The sequence below is a fragment of the Hevea brasiliensis genome, chromosome 6 (genome assembly GCF_030052815.1).
Source record: "Hevea brasiliensis isolate MT/VB/25A 57/8 chromosome 6, ASM3005281v1, whole genome shotgun sequence".
Classification (NCBI taxonomy): Eukaryota; Viridiplantae; Streptophyta; class Magnoliopsida; order Malpighiales; family Euphorbiaceae; genus Hevea; species Hevea brasiliensis.
The window spans coordinates 105793522-105817236 of record NC_079498.1 but is presented as its reverse complement, the minus strand read 5'-3'; the positions used below and the strand labels follow the sequence as shown (position 1 = coordinate 105817236).

Genomic DNA, 23715 nt, shown 5'->3' with positions numbered 1-23715 from the left:
ATAAAAATTAATTATATAAAATAAAAAAATTATTAAGTAATATTCTTGTATTTATCTGTATATATAATTTAACATATAATAAATTTGAGTAAAAAAAATAAAAATAAAATCTAAATCTCAAATAAAACCTTAATATTATTAAATATTTATTATAAATAAATAAAAGATTGATATATTGATTATAACTAACTTGAGTTTGAATTTATTTTAGGCGATGTTTAAAATTTCACCTATAAATAAAAATAAAATAAATAAAAAAAAATAGTGAAGAAGATCAAGTGCAGGACGTGCACGTCAAAGATGATAGAGACGTCGACTAGAATTCGAGAGGGAGGATAACGTTCAAAATGAAACAAGAGAGGAATCGAAAGCTCCAATCAGATGCTCCCAGCTTACAGCTCTTCCAGCCCCTTGATTTCCTCCATGTGGGAGACGGCAATCTCTACAGGTGATCGGCCAATGGTAGTAGGCCACGTGTGATAAGAGCGTTGAGTTCACGTGTGGGCAAGTAACAATAATGGAAGCACAAGCGCGGAGGGAAAGGGCGGGGCCTACATAGTCATGATGGGGACCACCGCACACGAACATCACATAGGAAACTAAATACCGCTGAGCTGAGCCGACAACGAAGAGGAGGAGCCGACACCAGCTCAGAAAACGATTAAGGACATGTTGCAGAAATAAGTCGGGAACAGACCAAAATGTCGTTAATTGAGATTTTGACAATTTTTTTCAGAGAAAGAGAGAGAATAAAACAAAAAAGACCACTTGTTCTTCTTAGATAATTTCTAATTTCATTACCATAATAGTAACAAAAATAATAGAATCACTTCTCTTAGCATATTTAGCATGAAAAATTGATTAGAAGAAAGAAATATATATTCTTGAAGGGATATTCTTATAATTAAAATCAGAAACCCTACTACCGTCATGCATATTGCTTGAATGCTTGATCTGAAAAAGAGTGTGCAAGAAAAAAAAACCATGAGAGTTGACAAGATGAGATTGTTAATGTTGGCCAAAAGAAGCAAAAATATACCGTGGGAACCCATTCACGGAGCTATGATGATGGGGCGCATGTGGGTAGGACTCAGAACCCATATAGATACCTTCTTCCCTCTCTCTCTCTCTCTCTCTTTTTCTGTATCAACACTATATTTTACTACAAAACTGAAAGATGTGATGAGGGACAAAACTCTACCAACAAAAATTGCTATATTTCTTATTTTTTCTGACAGCCTTTGTTTGCCTGCCAACATCTTTTATGTCCTAAACTTTCCCACTATGCTAGTTTTAATGTTCAAATTGGCAATCCTAAAGCATTGTAGCTTCAGTTACTGCTGCAATTTTGTACAGCATCTCAAATTTTATCTTTACTCGTAGTTTTGTCACTTTCAAGGCCAATAAATGGTGACCTTATTATCAATTTTTTTTACCTTATTATCTCAAATTAAAATAAATGAGCACAGATGGCTCTATCGATGATTTTCTTGGTGAAAATTCAACAACAGACAGCATACCATGGCTAAGTATACTATAAGGTCCTGGGAGGAAAAAAAAAGGGGGAGTAAATTTCCCTTGTGGGTGATCATGATGAACAGGCAAATTGATGATTATGGTGGAATTAATCTATGATTAGGCACAATTTGACAGAGTGAAAAAAGAGGTGTAGTAGAAAGTGAAAACAGTAATTTTGGGCCATGATTAAAACTATGATTAAGGAATAAAAACTTTTAAGGAAATTGGAAGAAAGTGGCACTGTCAAAAGATGCTCATTCCCTCAGTACTCACTGCAGCTGCAATTTTACTGAAACCTGAAAGTGCGCATGGAATAGCATGACCAAAACCAAAAGGACAGTCAGCTTTTCTCCCACTTAAACAATAGAAAAATCTAAAATAATCAATTAGTTAAAATTCAATATATACTTCTCTGAAATCTCATGCTCCCCATCTGCAAAAAAAATACGCTTACATCCCCACCAAACTGACCAAAAGGCCTTATCTTTTCCTAACCCATTACACCTCCTTTCAACTGTTGAAACTATATTTTATTGGGCTTCTTTATTTTTCTCATTTATTACATGTTCAAGTCCTATTAGCATTGTTTTTAGCATTATTATATTCAACCTTGAGTGCTTTCCATCTATATAAGCATACCCTTTAACAACCGTATAACACTGTATCAACATTTGGTCATCTTCACAGTATAGTTTCAAGAGGTAGAACAGAGCTTCTTTGCTAAATTTCTAATTCTGTGCTTTGTTATTTCTATTTTAAGTTCTCTCGTCATTCTTTCTTGAATTTCTTGTGGGATTTGTCTTTATTAGAGTAGCTGACAAATTTTAGTTGCCAAACTGAAGTTAGCAATGCCTGCTTTGTTTGTGATCAGAGTTTTCTTGATACAGAAATTTAAGAGGGTGGTTGGTGCCAGTACCCAGATTGTACAAAGAGTAACCAGAGGCTAAGGTTTGCTCCACCTTTGGCTCTATTATTTGCATTAAAAGAGGACTCGCAGGCAAATATTTTCACTCCATTGGCTCCTCTGCCATTATAACTTGGCTGGCAGCTGCTGGATCTGGAATTATAATTGGTATGTATGTCCTATATCTCATTCTTCAACTATATCGTCTCTTTTGTTTTGAGATTTGACCCTCTATTTCTTTGAGCTTTTCTTGATTCTTGATTCTCATATTCTTTGATTTAACTAGGCTTAAAGAATCGATGGATAGTTTGTGGTGGGATGACTCACAAGTTCTCACAAACACTTCATCCTTATGGAACAATCCACAGCATGCATCACCCTTGTGGAGCAATCAAGAAAAAGAAGAAAGCTTGATCGCCTCCAATTCAAATTCTTGCCTTTTCAGTGGCAAGATGGATCTCACAGAAGATATCTTCAATCAATTTCAAGAACTTCAAAAGGTGAATTCAAATTCTATTGAAAGTAAGTGAAATGATTTATCAGTGAAATTTGTCTGTCCCTAACTTTGAATCTATTAATTAATGGCAGCTCCAAGAGACTACAAGGATAGTTGCAAATACGGTTGTTGCAAAATCAGGAGCAGATGTAAGATGGGGAGACACTTCAACTCTAGAATTATACTCTTCTCCATCGATCAATAAGCCTTACGCCACAACTAATCCTACCATCACTGGTTTTGGCATGAGTAATCAATCAAGAATCATCAATGGCCTACCAAATGAAAAGGCGGCCGGTGTTTCAACAGCTGGTGCTCTTGAGTCCCTTGATTGCTTGCTGTCAGCGACTAATAGCAACACCAACACATCAGTAGAGGACGATGGGATTTCCATGATCTTCTCTGATTGCAGAAACTTGTGGAATTATGGAGCTAATAGTGCAGTTTCATCTGGAGAGTCTGAGAACAATACTTCCAATGCAAGAAACAAAGAAATGCATTGCCGGGTGGGCAAGCTTGATGAAACTGTTTCCCAGAGTTCGTCTGATAAAAAAAGTTCACCAACCAAGCCTGATTCTATAAAGAGAAGCAACAATCAAAGTGAGCTCAAAGTGGGTGCCAGTAACAAATATCCTTATTTTGATCTTCTCCAAAATGATTGTTCTACTTCAGGAGGAAGTTTTAGGCTCATCTCAGAGAACCCACCAAAGCCAAAGAGATTCAGATTGGATAAACGTCCAGGCTCATCGAACATCAACTTTCAGCAGCCTAGCTCATCGGTATCTTCTTCTATTGAGGAGGTTGATCCAGAAGCCATAGCACAAATGAAGGAGATGATTTACAGAGCTGCAGCTTTTAGGCCAGTGAATTTGGGCTTGGAAGTGGTGGAGAAGCCTAAAAGGAAGAACGTTAGAATATCAAGTGATCCGCAAACAGTGGCTGCCAGGCAAAGGAGGGAGAGGATAAGCGAGAGAATTAGGGTTTTGCAGAGGTTGGTCCCAGGAGGAAGCAAGATGGATACTGCATCAATGCTTGACGAGGCTGCAAACTACCTCAAGTTCTTAAGGTCACAAGTCAAGGCACTAGAAAATCTTGGCCACAAGCTTGACTCAGTTAATTGTCCACCAACAAGCGTTGCTTTCTCTTCTTTACCATTCAATAACCACTCCTTTTTTCCCATGCAAACTCATCACTTTTCACCCCAAAACCCTAATCATATTGACCATCCTCAGAGTTGAAAAGCAAATAAAAAAAAACAATAGAAAACCTTAATAATGGATCCTTAATCATGATACTTATCATCATTTATTCCATCTCCAATGATTTGATTAAGGATCCAAAGCCCATTTTCTAGCCTGAAAACAAGTACAAAAGCTAATCCAAGATCCTTACCATAATCTCGATCATCATTAATTACATTCCTGTGACCCAAAGTTAAAAGCTTTCAGTAATGATACATTTCCTAATTAATACCACCATCATTACATCCGCCTTCCAAGACCACAAGGGAAAGAGTTTTGTGCAGTTGTGTTTCCTCTCCTGCTTTTGCTGCTTCCACTATAGTAAACAGATTGAGTGAAACTGAGGAAGATAGAAAGATGATAGTGGAAATAGTAAAAATTGGGATGGAAGTGGTTTAGGCATCACTGCCTTTTCATACAAAAAGGCATAGCAATTATAACACTTATGATTAAGATCAAGGGCTAGAAAGTGATTATCACTTTAGCTTGTTTTTTTACTATAGTTTGTTTAATGTATCCAATGTACTTAAAGCTTACTTTTCTTGGAAATTTTTATGATTTTTTAATGTAATTTGTTAGCTAACCAATGCAATTGACATTCTCTTAAGAATTGTGAGGTCCAGTCAGTGGTCCTGTCTCCTTGATTCAATCCAAAGCGTGCCCTTGAAAATCACCCCAAAGCTCATTGCTTAACACATGTTTATGCTTCTTTTTTGGCAGGAACTTCGATTTGTTACTGTTATAAAATTAATTAAAAACCCTTTCACCCCATTTTAAATTCTATCATTCCATCAACTTTTATCCAGCTAATGATATTGATCATGATTCATGATGATGGGTTTATGATCATAAATTTTGGTATGTGGGTTTTGCTTGGCAGCAATGGTTTTGTCTTGTAAGAGTTTATTTTGGTTTAACCTAATTTAATTTAATAATTAAAAATATATTACCAGCTCGATAAAGTTAAATTTAAGTCTTTTACTTTCTTTATCTTTTATATATATATATATATATATATATAAAATAATAACTAGATTTTGATTGGAGGAAAAAGAGGGTGGAGTCTTTTAATTTGTGCGGTTGGGGACTGGGGGCATATGCTATATTTAGACAATTCAGTTGTGAAAGGAACCTAGATCACTCCCTTTTGGGGTTTTGTTTTTATGCTTTTCTCATCCAAGTTGACAAATGCTATGCTATAGAGAGAGGGGTCCCAAGCAAAAATAACCGATTTGCGTGTGTAGAAAACTCATTTTGTAGGCTTCCCCAAGTGGGAAATTTGACTATTAATTTGTTGAACAGTTGGGATATGGTTGTGTTGTTATGGACAGCTACGTTTTCCATTGAATTGAATGACTGGCTGCTGCTGCTGCCTTAATCAAACCTCAAGCCATCTTCTCTCTTCTTTAAAGCTTGCAATATTTATATTTATATATCGGAGCTACCCTTCATTGATTTTTAGAATAACTTGCAAAAATTAAATATCAACTTGATCCTTGAGTTATTGGTCGAGATCAGAAATTGTCACTACGCACAACAATGTTGACTTGATGATGAATTTGCTCACAGAATTTGAAAGATTGAATTTTTTGATTTCTGGTTGTTGACAATAACTCATCATATTCATATGCTTATTTCAGCATATATATATATATATATATATATATATATATATATATATATATATATATATATATATATTTCTTTTATTTGGTAAATTATGTGTAAATGGAAAATGAGAAGTTGTATTGTTGAGATTCAAATTTCAATACAATTTTGCAAATAAATTTTATTTTTACTACTATATTAAGACACCATTAATTAACATTTATATTCTTGTTATACAAATAAAAATTTATTAATAATTCATAGAAATGAATATTTAGCTCAAGTTAGAACATTCAAGCTTGGCTTTTAGTGAGAGAGGCAATTATATTAATTATCTTATTGGATCAACAAGAATGCTAGTAATTGAAGAAAATATTACTTGATTGTTTTGTCTGTATATAGTGGATCCACATTTCAATTGATTGTGCTCTGAGATGACATGAAATAGACTGACTGGTGATCCTTGTTTTTAGGATATCGGGATTATTCAAAGCTCAAGTATTTTAGCTGAAATACAACCTTCTGAGTTTAGACGCATACTCTCTCTCTCTCTCTCTCTCTCTCTCTCTCTCTCTCTCTAATAATGGAGTTGTTAATATAGTATCTCAATCTGATTTTAAAAAAAAAAATCTCTTCTCTTAAGGGGTGGGTTTGTCGTTACTCTGGCTTACTTTTTTTTTTTTTTTAATATTACTATGACTGTTTAATTTAGTTTCACATAGTTTCATTTTTTTCAATAAACCCACATATTAATATTTGTTATAAAATCCCAACTTTTATTAAATTTTGATTTTTAATATTTTAACTTAAACAATATTTGAGTTTTTAAAATTTATTTTCTATTGATGATAATATAAATGCTAAAATTTTTACTATTAAAATAATAAGAAAATATAATAAAATTAATAAAATAATAAATGAAAAAAAAACTCAAAATTTATAATTTTTAAATATTTATGTGAAATTAATTTTAAACAGAGCTAAATAGTAAAAAACTAATTTCAACTAGTTTAGCATTGATTGGCATCTTAGCACAGTTAGGCTCCTGAATACTCGAGACTTGTCTTCTGTTCCCCTACTCGAAATAATTGAATGGAAGTAATTGAATTATTACAAGAAGAAAGAAATGAACTCTTTCATCCTACACTTTGATATTCTGTGCCTTTGTCAGGTTTGCAGGTTCAAAAATTATTAGCAATGCCTTATAATATACATACTAGCCTAGGCAGGAGTAAAGCTCACAGTGATAAGATTCCTGCTAGATGACAATTCAGAAAACAACAGAAGAACCGGAAATTACAGAGTAAATCTTGCTGAGTAGGAAGCAGAAATTAAGCTGGAGGCCACGTTTCCAATATGAGAAGCACCTTGCCAATTCAGCTGAGACCTATGAAATCTTTGAAAAGGAAATATACATGCACTAATCATATATCGTAGGGCGAGGAGGGATTGTGAACTTAATATTAACGGTTGGGATAAAAGATTGGCAGCAATGGCCAGAATTTGAAACTTGTAGGGCATGGTGCTCCAGAATTAGAAACCTGTAGGTGATGACGCTTTCAGGGTCTAGTTTATCATATCATGCCTCTGTTTTGACCCTCCAACAACTCCAGCTCAATGCAGAACTAGATGGAACGGACATAAACGCATATCAGCAACCAGAAATTGAGCCATGTCAAATTTTGTGGACTGGACTCTTAGGTGAGACAAATTGTTCTTGAGCTCTCCAAATGGGCTTGGTCTCTTGAGCTTAATGGGCTACTACCCCGGTCTCTTGTGCTTAATGGGGAGCTATATCGGTACTCAATTAATTCATACACTTAGCTTGATAAAAAAAAAGAGAAGCATGTTTGAATTAAAACCGGATTATTGTTATTATTATTATTATTTTGAAACTACTATTGTTATTAGAATAGACAGACAATATAATAATTAATAAGGACTTCTTGGAGAGCAGAGAGGATTTAAGAATGAATGATTCAAATTAAGGGTTGAGAAACATTTCTAATAAGTGCGGTTGTTATAGCTAGTTGACAACGCCTGAATAAAGGTATTTCTTCAGGTGATTCTTCTAGTTACCCAGATAATTCAAGTAGACACTCATATCTTGGGTTGTTTTCAGATTGCTTTGAAGGGTTTGAATGAAGATTTGACAAAGAACTGCGTATGAGGTATTTTTATGCTCCTCTTATCATATTTCTGTGTTTTTACTAAACCAGCATTTGTGGAATTATAGCTTGCTTTTCTTCTATCAAAGAATTTAGCTTTTGTTTTATTTGCTATAATATGTTTACCATCAATAGTCTTCAGCTGTGGTGCTAATGGGATAGTGAAAGTAAAACCAAATGGGTACCTGAAAATTTCTTTCTAGGGATAGGAATTGCAGCAGAGATCAGATGGGGCATGCAAAATTCTGTATCAAAAGTGCACTTTATTTTCTTTTTTCTTCTTTTTATTAATTTAGCACAAGAGACCTTGATCAACAAGCAGTACAAAAAAACATAACTTTCACTGGAAATCAAAATATTAAAAAGAAAACAAAGTCTTTCGTACATGCTTAACTACCTTGCCAGGGGAGTTGATTCAGTCATCATTTTAATGGAGACTAATGGTTCACTTTCATAATGTGTTGTTTCTATCTCTAAGCATTCGTTCAATTCTGTCACTACTTGATGCATAGTTGGCCTGCCAGTAGAAGTTGGAGTTGTACAGGCCATTGCTATTTCTACTGCTTTCCAGACAGAGTTAATGTTGAAATCTCCACCCAAGCTTGGATCAACAACACTTTTAATGTCACCGTTTGCGAGCAAAGAACTGACCCATTGACGCACGTGAATACTCCTCTCAGCTCCTACTGCAATCACTGGCCTTCCTGTGATAATCTTTAAGAGAACAACCCCGAAGCTGTACACATCACTTTTCTCTGTTAGCCGGTTTGTCACAGAATACCTACAAGCCCAAATTTGGAACCCAACCCATGTCAATTGCCAGTTCCCAATTGATCATGAAATTCTGTTACTTGAACAAATAAACTATTTCATTTGATTTGATATAGACTACTCACTCAGGGTCAAGGTAGCCAGGGGTACCAGCAACGACTGTTGATACATGAGTGCCGCCTTCGACTGGGAAAGATCTGGACAGTCCAAAATCAGCAAGTTTTGCTTGGAATTTGTCATTTAATAAGATGTTTGATGTCTTCACATCCCTATGCACGATTGGTGGCTTGCTCCCATTGTGCAGATATTCCAATCCTACATTCAGATCCCATCAGTTCCCTTGTGGACATAAATAATAAAAGATAAAGTGGAATCAAAATCATGCAAGTTAGTTATCTCCAGTCTAGCTAACCTTTTGCTGCTTCAACTACTATTTGAAGTCTCCTCGCCCACTTCAATACATTTGTGTTTGAACCTGCATTTATGCAGAAGCTGTTTCAAATTTCTGGCAATTGTTGGAAACTGCACAGTATGCTTACCTTTGCTAATAAATGAGCCTGAAACTATTTCTGATGCAAACTAACCTGACAAAAAGTTTTCTAAATCTCCATTAGCCATGTACTCGTAGATGAGCCCCAGGTTGGCGCCTTCATCACAGAACCCAACTAGCGTTGTCAAGTTCCGGTGATGAACTCTCAAAAGAAGTTTGACCTCTGCCTGAAACTGCCTATACCCCTGGACTGATGATGGGGAGAGCATCTTCACTGCTACTTGAGTGTCATCATCTAAGTAGCCATGGTAAACTGTTCCAAATCCTCCCTTACCAAGAACCCTTTCGAAGTTGTTGGTAACTTTCAGGACCTCAGAGTATGTGAAGTGTCGTCCTTTTGATTTCAGTGACTTGTATATGTTGTTGGTTTTGGCATCCTCTTCTCTAGCTTGTAATACTTTAGCAAGGTCAACTAGTAAGCAAATACTTATAAAGAATATTTTCTTTAATTGAATGGAAATTTGCATCTTGAATTTCCTGATATTGAACCCTTAATGACATTCCTTTTCAATTTCAAACTCTAAACAACATATTTAATTTTGAAGGTCATACCTTTTTGTTTTCTTCTTTTAAGACCGCAGAATAAAATAGCTAATGCACTTATGACAATGACCACTCCAGCAACCGATGCCACTACTGGAACAACCAAGTTGTTCTTCTTGTCCCTTTTGCATGAAACTGATGCACATAGATTTGGATTTCCACCAACACTTGAAGTAATTGAGTAGATCTCAATATAAGACTTGGAATTTTCATTAAAAATTTAGAAAATAACTTCCAATTGATTGTTACATCTATAAATGCACACCTTAACACTAGCAAATTCTGCTTTGACCTTTCAATGAGTGAAGTTGGAACCGAACCACTGAGTTTATTTCCCGTCAAATTCCTGCCAAGGAATGACACATAAGACAAATTTGCTAAGGTATTACTCCTTTCAATAGACTTCATTTGCTATTATATTCCCAAACAACTTACAGGAATTTCAAGGATGACATCTGAGAAAGAAAATCTGGCACTGATCCTGTCAAACTATTATCTGATAGGTCCCTGAAGTTTTAATAGAAAATTGTTAGAGAATTTTGTTTCTTGTATTGATATATTGAGAACAAACCATTTTATTTAGACTTACAGTGATTCTAAGAGTTTGAGATTGGATATAGCAGGAGCTATTTCGCTAGTCAATCCACTAGAGGATAAGTTCCTAATTAAACATCGAGTATTTTTATCACATAAAGTTCCAATATAACAAGAATTATGCTTACTTAAAAGCATAGACTTACAAGGATATGATCCTAGGCATATCATTGTCGCTGTAGCTGCAATTGAGACCTTCCCACAAGTACCCTTGAGGGGTGCATGGATCTCCTTGCCAGTTTCTCTTTATTCCATATGATGACTTGATATTCGTAATGGCATCAACTGATTACTCATAAGTCACAAATACATAAGTAGTAGCAGTAAAATTACAGAAACTTGACAAGATAATAGACTGGCCAGAAAATGCAAATGTTAGAAAGAACATACCATCTTCTTGGTTTGATTGGGACTGCGACAGTTGAAGCACATAATAAATCTCAATTGCATTCAGAAGGGGTGGAAGGGTTGAACGTTCTGTTTTATGGAGTGAAAACTGATATTGTTCTGCAGTCAGTGCTGATAGACTATATACTGTTGTTGTGTACAAGTACTGAGGAGCTACAGGTCCAAACCACTGTGTTTCATTAAAAGAAATGTTGAATTCTCTGGACTGGTTGGCTTTGAGTTTTACAATTTCAGAGAAGTGCATGTAGACAAAAAATTTGAGAGTACTATCTTCCATGTTTATAGAGAATGTCATGTTCTCATTAGCATTTGCAGGTGTGGCAGCAGTGCTCATGACAACCGATGGTGGCTGGTAAATATTTTGAGCTTGTATGGTTTGTGAGGTATTTATCTCTGCCCCATTAAGGAAATGATAAGGAGTCCAGGCACGGTCGTAAACATCGTCTGCATACCTGAAGGCAAGTAACTTATTCAGTTGTAACTAACAGCATTAATTGCATGCAGTTTTCAGGTTTGAACTGCTCACCTAACAGTTTGATTTGTTGTTGAACCAACATCTAATCGAGCGAAGAGTACTAATGATCCTGATTCAGTTTTGTACGACGCATTCTTTAGAGGCCTCAATTCTAAAGCTGAAATGAAAGGCGTCCCAGAGCCAGTGTTTGCTAGGCAGACAAGTAAATCATTCTCGGTAGTCACATGTATGATCTCCTTTGAAATAATCATGGTTGCGTTAATCGTTTCAACTGTATCCCACTTGCTAGATCCTAGATGGATATCAAACTGTGGTGCTTGGTTTTGACCATCGTAATTTCCATACACGAAAGTAGCTCTGATCAAATATTTACTGCCCTTTTTCAATCCAACCTTGTAGCAGTTTCTGTTTCCCTCAGGAAAGCTTCTAAGATTCTGTAGCTGCTGGTCTATATCATATGTCCTGAATTCAGTTGATATTTTCATACTTATGCCAGTGTCAACAAATGCAGCATCAGAAACGTAATTTAAGTTTGTTCTTTTATCGGTGTAGGTAGCATTATCTGGTATTCCACAATCTATGCTGATGAACCCTGACCGAGAAACAGCAGGAGGCGTAAATTAGCTCAACTGTAAAAATAAAGGACAGATCAAACTGAACTTCAAAGATTGATGTATGTCATACCATATTGATCCTGAGCTTGAACCTCAGCTGTAAAAACGAAGATACTAAGCAATGGAAAGAGGAAATATCGTAACTTCCCTGCAAGAAGAAATCAATACAATCATTGTCTTGTACTTCCTATTGCGCAAGTAGTAGATAAGGAATTGCTTATAAATGTTTGGCTATACGCATGAAAACCCTTTTGTGAGTGTTAATCAATTAACCAGTTTGGTTATCTTGGTGTTGTTTTGTCCTGTTGTACTGTAGTCTCCTCTTGATCAGTTCATTGTACTATGGGTATGGGAATACAACTAAAAAATGTTGAAAAAGAAAATAAAAATAATAACAAAAAAATTTTTTCATTCTCCAATCAAGCATGCCTAATTATGAATTTCTATGTATAACCTCGAAGAGTAATTACAAGTTTATATAGTGGAGGAATATAGAAAGTGTGATACAGCAATCTTGAAGATTAATTAATGAGTAGACTCACCTGGAGGAATGGCATTGGCAATGGCAATGGCATAAAGCTTCGCTCGAGCATGTTGATTGCCTCCATAAGCTAGTTTGGAAAGGAAACCGAGCCACAATTTTAAAACCAAAATCATTGTTTATAGCTCTTGTAATGATTAGCTTGGCTGTAGATCCATGCTTTATAAAACAAAGATTCACTCCGTGAAAGTCCGCACGTTATAGCTCAGAAGTCTTCCGTGCTTGTTAGTCTACAATCTATATATTCTACTGTCAACTATTTTGATACGAACAATATATAGGCTTGGCCACGCCCTGGTTTAAATTTGAAATCAGACTGATTTAATATGGACTAAAACCGAACCGGAGTTTCATGGGTTCAAACTAGAATCAGATTGTTTTTTCCCTCTATTCTTGAACCATAACCACACCGAAAGTTGGGAACAAGCAATCACTTGTCTTTAGATTCGGACTTTGTCAAATGAAGTTGACTTTTTATTGAGAATGAAAAACTTTGATTAGTTATAATTCAAAAAGTTAATTAGAGATAAATTTAAGAAAAAATTATTATTCAGTCACGGCATTTCAATAAATCTAATTACTTAATTTTTTTATTAAAAAATATATATTTTAATTTATATAATTTGATTTTATTGACTTATTTACTATATATATATATTTTTATTGATGACTCTTTTTATTTTATTTCTTTCTTACCTTCTCTTATTTTTCTCTTCATTTTTCTTTCTCCTCTTCATTGCGCCCTTCTTCCCTTATTCTCTATTTATTTCCCATATTTTGATAGAAAATTGTATAATATTCTATGGAACAAAGTTAATCTTAAAGTAATCAAGATGATAATTTAGAAAAATTATTTTTTAATAAAGAAAATACAAACATGATAGATAGGGAATTGAATGAAATATTTGAATAATTTAAAAAATAGTTGTAAATTAAAATTCAATATACACACAGTAAAATTTGCATTTTTATCAACTCATATGTTTTTCAAAATATTATACTTTTTAAAATATAGAAATTAATTAATTATTTTAGAGACTAAATAATAGTTTAATTGATATTAAAATTATTTGAATAGTAGAAATTTTAACAGAAAGACTATTGCATTTAATAGAAATAAAATATAAAAATTAAATAATATATTATGAAGTTGCAATTTTGGACAGATCCATGCAAACACAACACCAACTTGCATGGTCCAGATCTTTGCAATTATGGACCTCTAATCTAAGCTAGATTGTGCATTCATTTGTAATCTCCTTTTCTTATTATGAATATAAAGAATCTTAAAATAAGTAGATATAAAGACTTAAATTTTATATCTTCTATTCTTTTTTTATTTATCAATTTTACCCCTATTCTATCATTAAGACTATTTAATATGACTTTTTAGTTTCCTAATGTTTAATATTTTTCTTATTTTTATTATTAATAATAATTAATATATATATATATATATATATTAAATAAAATTTATTAGTTGTATTTATTGCTACTAATTGATATGTGGCTTTTTAGTTTCTTAAACTAAGTTATGAAATAATGCTATAATATAAAAAATAAGTAGTGATATGAAGATAAATAAGCAAATAATAAGTAAAATGAAAAATGATTAATGAACATAATGGGATATAAAAATCCATAGTCACAAGTATATATTCATGAATTAATACCGTATAAAATTACTATTAAAAAATAATTCTACAAAAATTTAATAGCAAAAGCCCAATATAAATTTAAAATAATTATAGACCTCTTTATCATCATTTTTGAATTTATAGTAAAAAAATATGTAGAAATAATAAATAAAAGTTTCTACAAATATTTAAAAATATTTTCTTAAAATTTAAGTTTTTCACATTTTTAATTTTTTAAAATTTTAAATACTGTATTTTTATTATTTATTCTATTAATAATTTTAACAAGTAAAATATATCCACGAAACGCATGAGTAAATATCTAAGTCATTAGTTAAAGTGTTAAATTAATTATCCTGAACAAATAAAACTCTTAAATTAATCAAACGTAATTATGAGATAAGTTTTAGTGTGTGTAATGTGTATACTCACCAGGAATGCCATTACCCTCAAGCTTCCTCGAAACAACAATCACCGGCATGATTCAGGAAGACCAGCCAACGGTTTTCACCTTTCAGAAGCTGAATGTTTTTCTCTTCCTCTGCTCTATTATGGCTCAGCTTTAATTTGCCTGTACTCACTTTATATAGAAGAAAATTCAAACACCCAACAGTAAAGTCCACCCTAGCCTCTACTGGCTGGTGCTATGTAATTAATATATACAGGCGTGTAGTTTCCGCACAATTTGAGGACTCATTCAATTTTTGTTTGGGTTAGAATTATAGTAAGGTATTCTCAGGTCAGTCATTGGAGCATACTTAGAGAAGTGCTTTAAACATCTAATTATTTCAAGTTACAAGTCATTTGGTCTAATCGATTTTTTGATAGACTCAATTCGAGTTATTTCAAATTATGAATCGATTCAGATTGCTCATCCAGATAATATGTAAAAATGATTTTGAATCAATTTGATAGGTTTTTAGTAAAACTTTTATTTTTAAATTTGGTTGATAAAATTTGCCTAAATATATCAATTTCAGAATGGCTCAAATTAGGTTTATACTCGATTTTTTAACTTTTTTCGATCTAAATTGTTTTCAAATATTTATGGATTAAAACATACTATAAGTCGATTTTGAACCAAATGTGTGAATTAGGTCATAGAGGGTGTTTGATTTAGCTATTTATTATTAACTTTTGATTTAAAATATATTTTTAAATTTATGAGTTAAATTAAAAATAAATAATTAGTTATTTCATAAAATTACTTAAAAATAACTTTTAAATAATTTAAGTGTTTAGTTAAAAGTTACTTAAAATATTTTAATTTATTAAAATGATAAAAAATGATATGTAATTAAGCATTGTAGTTGTTAAAATGAGAATAATATTGATATTTTTAAAAATTATTAAGATAATATAGGCTTTTACTTAGTTAAAGAGTAGTTTTAAAATAAGTAGATAAATTATAAGCAAGTTATTTTTACTCATAATTTATAACTTATTTTAAATAATTTTTTTAATTTAAATATAAATCAAATTAAACGCTAATTTATTTATAACTTTCTACGTAGATTTGACCGATTTATAAGTTAAATCAAATACACTCATAATCTATTATCTCCGGTTAATTTCATTAATCTCTTTTAATCTTACACAATTGATATACATATTTTCTCTCTTACTCTCTATTATTAATCTATTAAGTTTTATTGGGTAAAATTATTTTGCATATTTGATGCATTTTGTTTATCACATTTACATCACATAAAATCTACATGTACATTTTATTTAATTAATATAAACTTTATATATAATTAATAAGAATATATATATATATATATATATATATATTATTTTCAAAATTAAACAAATCTTGAAATCGGAAGTAAGAATTAAATGGAAAAATAATGCCTGATAACTAAAACAGCAGCATACAAAGAGACTTCAAGGTCTTCGTCTTTGCATTAAATATGGGGAAGAACTAATACGAAGTTACAGGCGACTGGCTAGTTGCGGACAAATACAAGCAGCTGCTTGCACCCTTGCGGTTCAGTAAGTCCACGGTATCGATGAGAGTAGTTGAGAAGTCGATCGGCGTGTTTTTTAGCGTGTTGATTCAGCCTCTCTGATAGCTACTCACTTATTATTATTATTATTAAGTCTTTATATTTTAACAAAATTATTTATTTAATTTTTATTTTTTTAAATTATTTAATTTCTATTAATTTTTTTAATCAATATTGATCAAATTACTATTTAACTCTCTATTTTAGTAAAATCAATTAATTAGTCTTTATATTTTTAAAAAATATATTAATTAGTCCTTATAATTTGACTCTGCTAACTATTTAATCTTATAATTATTTTTTATATCTAAATTATCATAATCATACTCCTCTTATTTTTTTTCTTATCCTTCTTTATTTCTCTTTTTCTTCATGTTTTTTTTTTCTACATCCACACTCTTCTTCCTCTCATTTTTTCCTTATTTTTATCTGTTGATGAGAATGTTACAAACCGCCTATACAAAAATATTAATAAGTTTCTTTAAATTTCTAAATAATGAAAGGAAAATTATTTTACAATAGAGAAAACACAAAATGATGTCCAAGAAATTAAAAATTTTTAAAAATATAAATTTAAATTTAGTCTCTGCATGATAAAATTTTTATTCTCATCCAACGATATATTTTGAATTTTTTTTTTCAAAATATATAAACTAACTAATTTATTTCACCAAAATATAGAATCTAAATAATAGTGTTTTTTAAAATACATAATTAACTAATTAATTTCTTTAAAATAGCGAGTCTAAATAATAGTTTCAATAGCATGAATAATAAAAAAATTTGAAAAAAAGACTAAATAATTTAACGAAAATAAGATATAGAAACTAAGTAGTTTATTTTAAAATACAGATCAAATAATTAATTTCAGTAAAATATATAAACTAAATAATAATTTTCCCAATGTTTAAAGGTGACAAGTTGGGAGAGTTCATATTAGCTTATGAATCAATCCTATCGATTTTTGGATGAACTCAACTCGGATTATTTTGAATTGTGAATTGATTTAGGTTATTTGTCGACACTGAATAGAAATGATTTTAGATCAATTTGATAATTTTTTTAGTCAAAATTAAGTTTTATCAATTTACTTTTTTAGATCAAAATTCGGGTTGAAACGAATTTGCTCAAATATATCAGTTTTGGATTGGCTCGTATAATGAATTGTCATGTTGATCCTCAATTTTTTAAATCATCCAGTTTGAATAATTTCAAATTTTATGTAATGATGTAATCCATAGAAATTTCTTATGGGTATGAACTAGGGATGGTGATAGATCGTGTTTTTGCGGGTATTTGATCTGACTAAACTCTAATATGACGGATTTAGTTAATATATAACCGGGTATAGGACAAGTTTGGGTTTGAAGAATACTACCCGTGACGAGTTCAGATTTTACAAGTTTAGTATCTGTTATCCGAAACAATTTATATAAGTACTTAATTAAATATAAAATATATGTTTTTTTATAATAATATTTATAAATTTTTATAAATTTTATTTTTGCAAAATAGAATTTAAATATTTTATGAAATTATTAAATTTTTTAAAATGTATATTATTAATAAAAATAATTTGTTATTTAGATTATTAATTAAAATACATAGAATTAAATGGTTTCAGGCATTTTTCGGGTAATAATCAAGTTTGAAACATGTTTGGGTAGTTGAGAATAAATTTTAAATAAGTTTGTGACGGGTTTAGATTTTGAGAGTATTAATTGGGTTTGAGTTTAAATAGGGTGATTTGTGGGTACCCTACTTATTGCCATCTCTAGCATGAACTTAGTAAATAGATAACAAATGAGTCAGAAGTTCACCAAGATTTGTCTTGATAAGAATTCTTTGACGCTTAAGTTAGAGTTAACATAAGAGAATAATGTATTAAATTAAATCTGATTAGGAAAAAGGAACTTACCTTCATATATGATATAATCTTTTATATAGGATACACACAAAAGTTGATTTTAGTAAATCAACTGCGTACTTATTAGCTAATATTATTATAGGAATATATTTTTATTTATATTGTATAATTATAGATATCATTATCTTTGACAATTCTATTAAGATGAGGATTGCTATATTTGATTGAGATTCTTTTCTTTTATTGTATTGCAGTGATTAAATCGATTTGAATAAATTTCATAGTTAAACAATTAAATGCGATTAGGTCTATTAGTTATCCGAAAACTCGAACAGCTGGTTAAGTATATATATATTTTGGGGAAGTATATAATTTGAAATATATTATAAATCATTTTAAATATGACAAATTCAAGTATAATTTATGCTCGCCTGGCTTTGGTCCAGTGGCAAGAGCACAATAAACCTCGGGCTACGTCTCCATTTCGATCCCCCATGTACCTATCGACAAAAAAAAAATGTATGAGTTAAGTAAAAATTTGTTATCCCTAATTAATTTCAATCTCTTTTTATTTCCCATTAAATATAAACTTCATATATAAAATAAAGGCTAAAATCATTTTTAAATCAAAAGTAAGAATAAATGAAAAAAAAAAAAAAAGCATCCATGATAACTCAAACAGTAGCATATAAAGGGACTTTGAGGTTTTCATCTTAGCGTAGAATATGGGGAAGAAGTTATGAGTCGTTGGAGTTGCGGAGAAAGACGAGCAGCTGCTTGTAACCTTGTGGTTCAGTCAATCAATGAAATCGACGGTCAGCCATTTTCTATTTAATTTGTCAATTCTGTGGCTTACCAAACCATTTAATTTTTATTAAATAATCATGCACCTACCAACCAACCAACCTATTTTTTCCTCAAGTCTCCTACCATGGGCAGATACTGCCCCCATGAAATCCTTAATTTATATAGTTAGTTTATTTGCAATGTTGCCCCATTAAATTTATGAATTTAATTTGCCCACATAATTCACTTAATTTTTTAAGTTATTTATTTATTCTACTTAGACTAAATATGAATTATTATTTTAATTTTATAATGCTAATAAAAATTAGAAAATAAATAAAATTATCATATTAATTTATTCATTGTAATATATATTTTCACTAGGTTCAATTTCATTGGTGACAATCCATCCTTAAACTAAAGAAAAAAAATATTTTTTCTATGTATATTATAAAATTTTTATATTTATTGCACATTAGTTTCTTTTCTCAAGAAAAATGAGAAATTTATAATAATTGATTCAAATTAAATTTTCTATATATAATAGGACCCTCGGTGAAGGAGCTAGGAATTTAGTTTTGGGGCTCAATTAGAATATGTTATTTATTAAATAAATAAAAATTAATAAATTTTTTTTTGCAAAAGTTAATATGTTGTTACAACTAATCTATAATAACAAAATTTAATATCTTAATTTTTTTTTAACAAAATTGACTTGCTAAAAATCAAATAGAACTATTGTTAATTCAAAACCATAATAAATGTTTTATATTATGAATTCCTATTGTGGCCTAAAATCGAAAAACTTGTCTAATTTATCTCAAATTTATTTTTTTCCAAAACAATAATAAAAAGTAAATTTAATTAAAAAAATATAAAAATTATTTTAACCATCTTAATTTTTGATATGTTTTATCACACTCACATATGTCTAATGAATCTATAAAATATAAATATATATATATATATATATATATATATATATATATATATATATATATATATATATATATATATATTATTTAGATATAAAATATGAAAAGTGAAGAACTAACTTATTTGATTTTGAAAATATAACAATTAGACTGTCGGTTTTATCAAAATGACAAAAATTTAATTATTTCAATTGAAACAGGGGTGGAATTAAGAATTTATCATTTGAAGGGAGGGAATAAATATTAATAAGAAAAAAAAAGAAATTTTTATAAAAATATGGGAACTAAAATAAAAATATAAAATATTAAGATATCAAAATCAAACTATGAATGGAATTTATATAAAGATAAAATTATTGGAGGGACAATCAATAATTTTGTAAAAAAATATATTAAAATTTATAGGTAAAATTTTAATTTTAAAAATTGTAAGAGGGTAAATAGTAATTAAAAAAAAGATTAAATTTATGGGTAATTTTTGAAATTTAGAAACTTGCGCGGGGGGGGAGTGGGTGGTCATGGCCCCTTATCTGTGTATAGTTCTGCTCTTGAATTGATGTCACGACCCAACCTATGAGCCAGACCAGCACTAAGACCTGGGCCGGCATAAAGCCCCTGAAGCCCGTAGTAAACTTTACTGTTCTCAAATCCGTAACCATGGCCCAAAAACTTAGGCCCAATATGTAAATAAAATAAAATAAAATATTTTTATTCGGATCACCCAATCTGATAACCATCAAAAACTTAAATTCATGCAGTCTCTGACAGGATTAATGCTACTACTAGTACATGCAGAGTTCTAAATTATAAATTTAGAGAATAATAATACAATTAAGTAATTTTTTTCATAACCTGCTAGGAAAAGAACAGGTTATTCTGAAAAAGGTCTCCTCCTATAGCCTGGAAAAATAGGTGAACAAGAGTGAGCGTTCGACTCAGAGAGTAAAATACCAATTTTAAGTACAATTTCTATAGCTATCTAAAGCTAATGCACCCTGTGGAATGAAATGTAATATCATCATAATTTTTATACAATTCACATCATAATAGTAAAAAAGTAATTTGGAGCACTCACTCACCTAGTAATGTTCAGACAGTACATATATGGAAGTTTATCTCCTATACAGCCCTCTTAATCCAACCTCTGCCAGCGAGTGGATTGAAATGTAATATCATCATAATTTTTATACAATTCACATCATAATAGTAAAAAAGTAATTTGGAGCACTCACTCACCTAGTAATGTTCAGACAGTACATATATGGAAGTTTATCTCCTATACAGCCCTCTTAATCCAACCTCTGCCAGCGAGTGTCTCTCAAGCTGGACTTTCGCTTAATAAACCAAATGCGGGGTCCCAGCGAGTGTCTCTCAAGCCGTGTCTACCCCGACTTATCCATAAAGGACTGGGTCCCAGCGAGTGTCTCTCAAGCCGCGTCTACCCGTCCTGTCCATATCTAATACCATACCACACGCACGCACATTGCTCCAAATTACCACAAACAATATCTATGGCATTTCATCAATTATGAATGCAATATAAAACGTGCCTAGTATTTAACTACATAGATACATATTTATAAGTGATGCATGGGCATGCTTGAACATATAATAATATTGAAATTATAATTAAAATTAATATTTTACTCACAGTACACCAGAGACGACTGTAGAGGTTGGGTGAAGGAAGATAGTTGACCTTGATTACCTACATAATTTTATTATGAATTTATTAGTGCTAATTCAAATAAAAATAAATTTTAAAGAGGCAAACACATCCTAATTTATGCCAAAAATTTGACAGAGTGTCCCCTATACCTAGGATCTACCTAACCAGCAAAAGGATTCAAAATACACTTCTATATCCGCCAATCACACAATCACAACTCAATCACATCACAAGACCCCTCCTGGGCCCACCCAAACAGTCAACAACCACAATTTGAAAAATTATAATTTAGCCCCTATAACTAGCCTTTTTGCAAAAACTATCCAAACAAGCTCTAAAAATTTGCCCAGCGGTTCTTAATAATATTATAAGGCTATTGCAAAAGGAATTAAAATTTTCTGATCATCCACGAATATTTTATGAATTTTATTCTAAATCGGTATTAGCCGAAAATGAGCAACTTGGTGTTCGGGTTTACCTATGTCAATTCTAACACCTGAAACGCGTCTAGAACGTCTAAAAATGCTAGAATTGACTATAATATCGATCACGTTCTGAGACTGGCTGCCAGGTAGCCGGATCTAGCTGAAAATGCGGTCCCGACGCCAGTGAGCTATCTTCGATCCAATTACACCTAAATTAAGTCCAAATTGTTTTAATAATTATCATAAAATTATTTTTAAATTTTAGAAATCAAAAAGTGCAAAAATCTCACCAAGCGATCTGGACCGATTGATTATCGCCTTTTCAAACGATGTCCGATCGTAGCGGGACTGGTTCTATCTCTAAGATTTCGTTGTCCTGAGTCCATCGGTGGTCTCGGATTTTTGATCCGACAGTCAGATTGCCAGGAAAATGACCAGAAAGCCACTGCCTAATTTTTCTCTCTCCTCTTTCTCTCTCTTCGAAACTCGCCGGAAACCTCTATGGAACGGAGCACCGCCGGTCGGGATGGGAAGCCCGTGGTCCAAGGAGTCGAGCACCACCCTCCACTAGCCGGAACGCCACCGGGAACTGCCGAAATCATGCCTGAAAAGACGCGGCTGCCACACACGTTGGGGCCTCCTCTCGCCGCCGTTCGCTATCCAGGCAGTTTCCAGTGCCGTTGGGGACTACTGGAAGCTCGCCGGACCTTTGCCGACTGTCTCCCACCACTGGGTCAGCCGGAGATGTAATGAATGGAGAGGGAGAGGGAGAGAGACGGGAGGAAGAGAGAGAGAGACGGGAGGGAAGGGTTGTTGCTACGTTTTAATTTTTTGGGTCTTTTTTTTTATCTTTTAATTACACAACTAGTCCCTCAACTTGCTAGAGGTTTACAATTAGGTCCAAAATTATTTTTTTATGTTAAAGTTTAATAAAACTCTAATGATGATAAAAATAAATATAATCTAGGAAAATTTAATTATTTTATTCTTATTTAATAAATTAACTTTAATTAAATTATTTATTTATTTATTATTATTATTATCTTCATTTATTTTAAAATTAATTCAAATAAATCCTATAATATTAATAATATAATATTTCCTTTTCATTTTATTTATAATTTAAAAATTTTGGATTGTTACAATTGAAACCTTCGATAACAATACAGTTTGAACTATTTTGTTGATGGATTATAAAGTAAGTAATTTGTTTGATTTTGAAAATACATAGACTAAATTATATATTTCACAAAATATTAAATATTAAAGTGTAAATTATCTTATAAAATATTTATTTGTAAAAAACTGTCATTATACCCTTAAAAATTTTCAAAATTTCAAGGGGACTAGCGCCTCCTTGACCCTAAGCCCCTATGTCCCAGGGACCCTAATGTCTTTTTCACAAGACTAATGAATTTTTTGAGAGAAGAAAAATTTTAGAAATGTATATCATGCTATTTTATAATTTAATATTTAATAAAATTGTCATAAGTAAAAAAAATCTTATTCATTTGATATTTTTATATTATATTAATTAAAATTATATATGATATTAGAATATAAAGTTGGAGATATCTTTTGAAAGTCTTATTTTATCTAAATATCTAAATAGAATGGAAGAAAAGTTTTATTTTTTTTATATTTACTTTATCATTTTATAGTTGTATTTTACACTAAATTATATAATAATAATAATAATAATAATAATAATAATAATAATAATAATAATAAATGAATAAATATACAAATCAACGTATCAACATTTTTCTCAGTGAGAAAATTTGTAAAAAATAATCCTCACTCAATAAAATATTAAGATAATCACTAGCAATGCTGTGTTAAAATGAGAAGGAATAGATAAATGAAAAAAAAATCTATAAATCTATTGAGGCAATGATATTGCATTGATTTGTTAAAAATATCCACTCCAACAATAATTGACAAATTTCTCTATTT

General features: G+C 31.3%; 2 protein-coding genes across 2 annotated transcripts; one reads left to right on the top strand and one right to left on the bottom strand.

The window, feature by feature from the left end:
• The first annotated feature begins 2118 nt into the window (after positions 1 to 2118).
• On the top strand, positions 2119 to 4769 carry LOC110665817 (transcription factor bHLH87). The gene is made up of 4 exons (XM_021826094.2): positions 2119 to 2219; positions 2390 to 2590; positions 2709 to 2922; positions 3011 to 4769. The coding sequence occupies exons 3-4, from the start codon at positions 2722 to 2724 to the stop codon at positions 4154 to 4156; spliced, it is 1347 nt and encodes a 448-aa protein (XP_021681786.2). The 5' UTR covers positions 2119 to 2219; positions 2390 to 2590; positions 2709 to 2721; the 3' UTR covers positions 4157 to 4769.
• Positions 4770 to 8198: 3429 nt separating this feature from the next.
• LOC131180713 (putative leucine-rich repeat receptor-like protein kinase At2g19210) lies at positions 8199 to 12547 on the bottom strand. Its single transcript, XM_058148082.1, has 13 exons — positions 12433 to 12547; positions 11961 to 12038; positions 11328 to 11868; positions 10784 to 11253; positions 10540 to 10678; positions 10389 to 10460; positions 10235 to 10306; positions 10065 to 10145; positions 9809 to 9966; positions 9291 to 9653; positions 9119 to 9181; positions 8832 to 9021; positions 8199 to 8716 (listed from the first exon to the last, which is right to left on the bottom strand). The coding sequence occupies exons 1-13, from the start codon at positions 12545 to 12547 to the stop codon at positions 8329 to 8331; spliced, it is 2730 nt and encodes a 909-aa protein (XP_058004065.1). The 3' UTR covers positions 8199 to 8328.
• Between the last annotated feature and the right edge of the window lie 11168 nt (positions 12548 to 23715).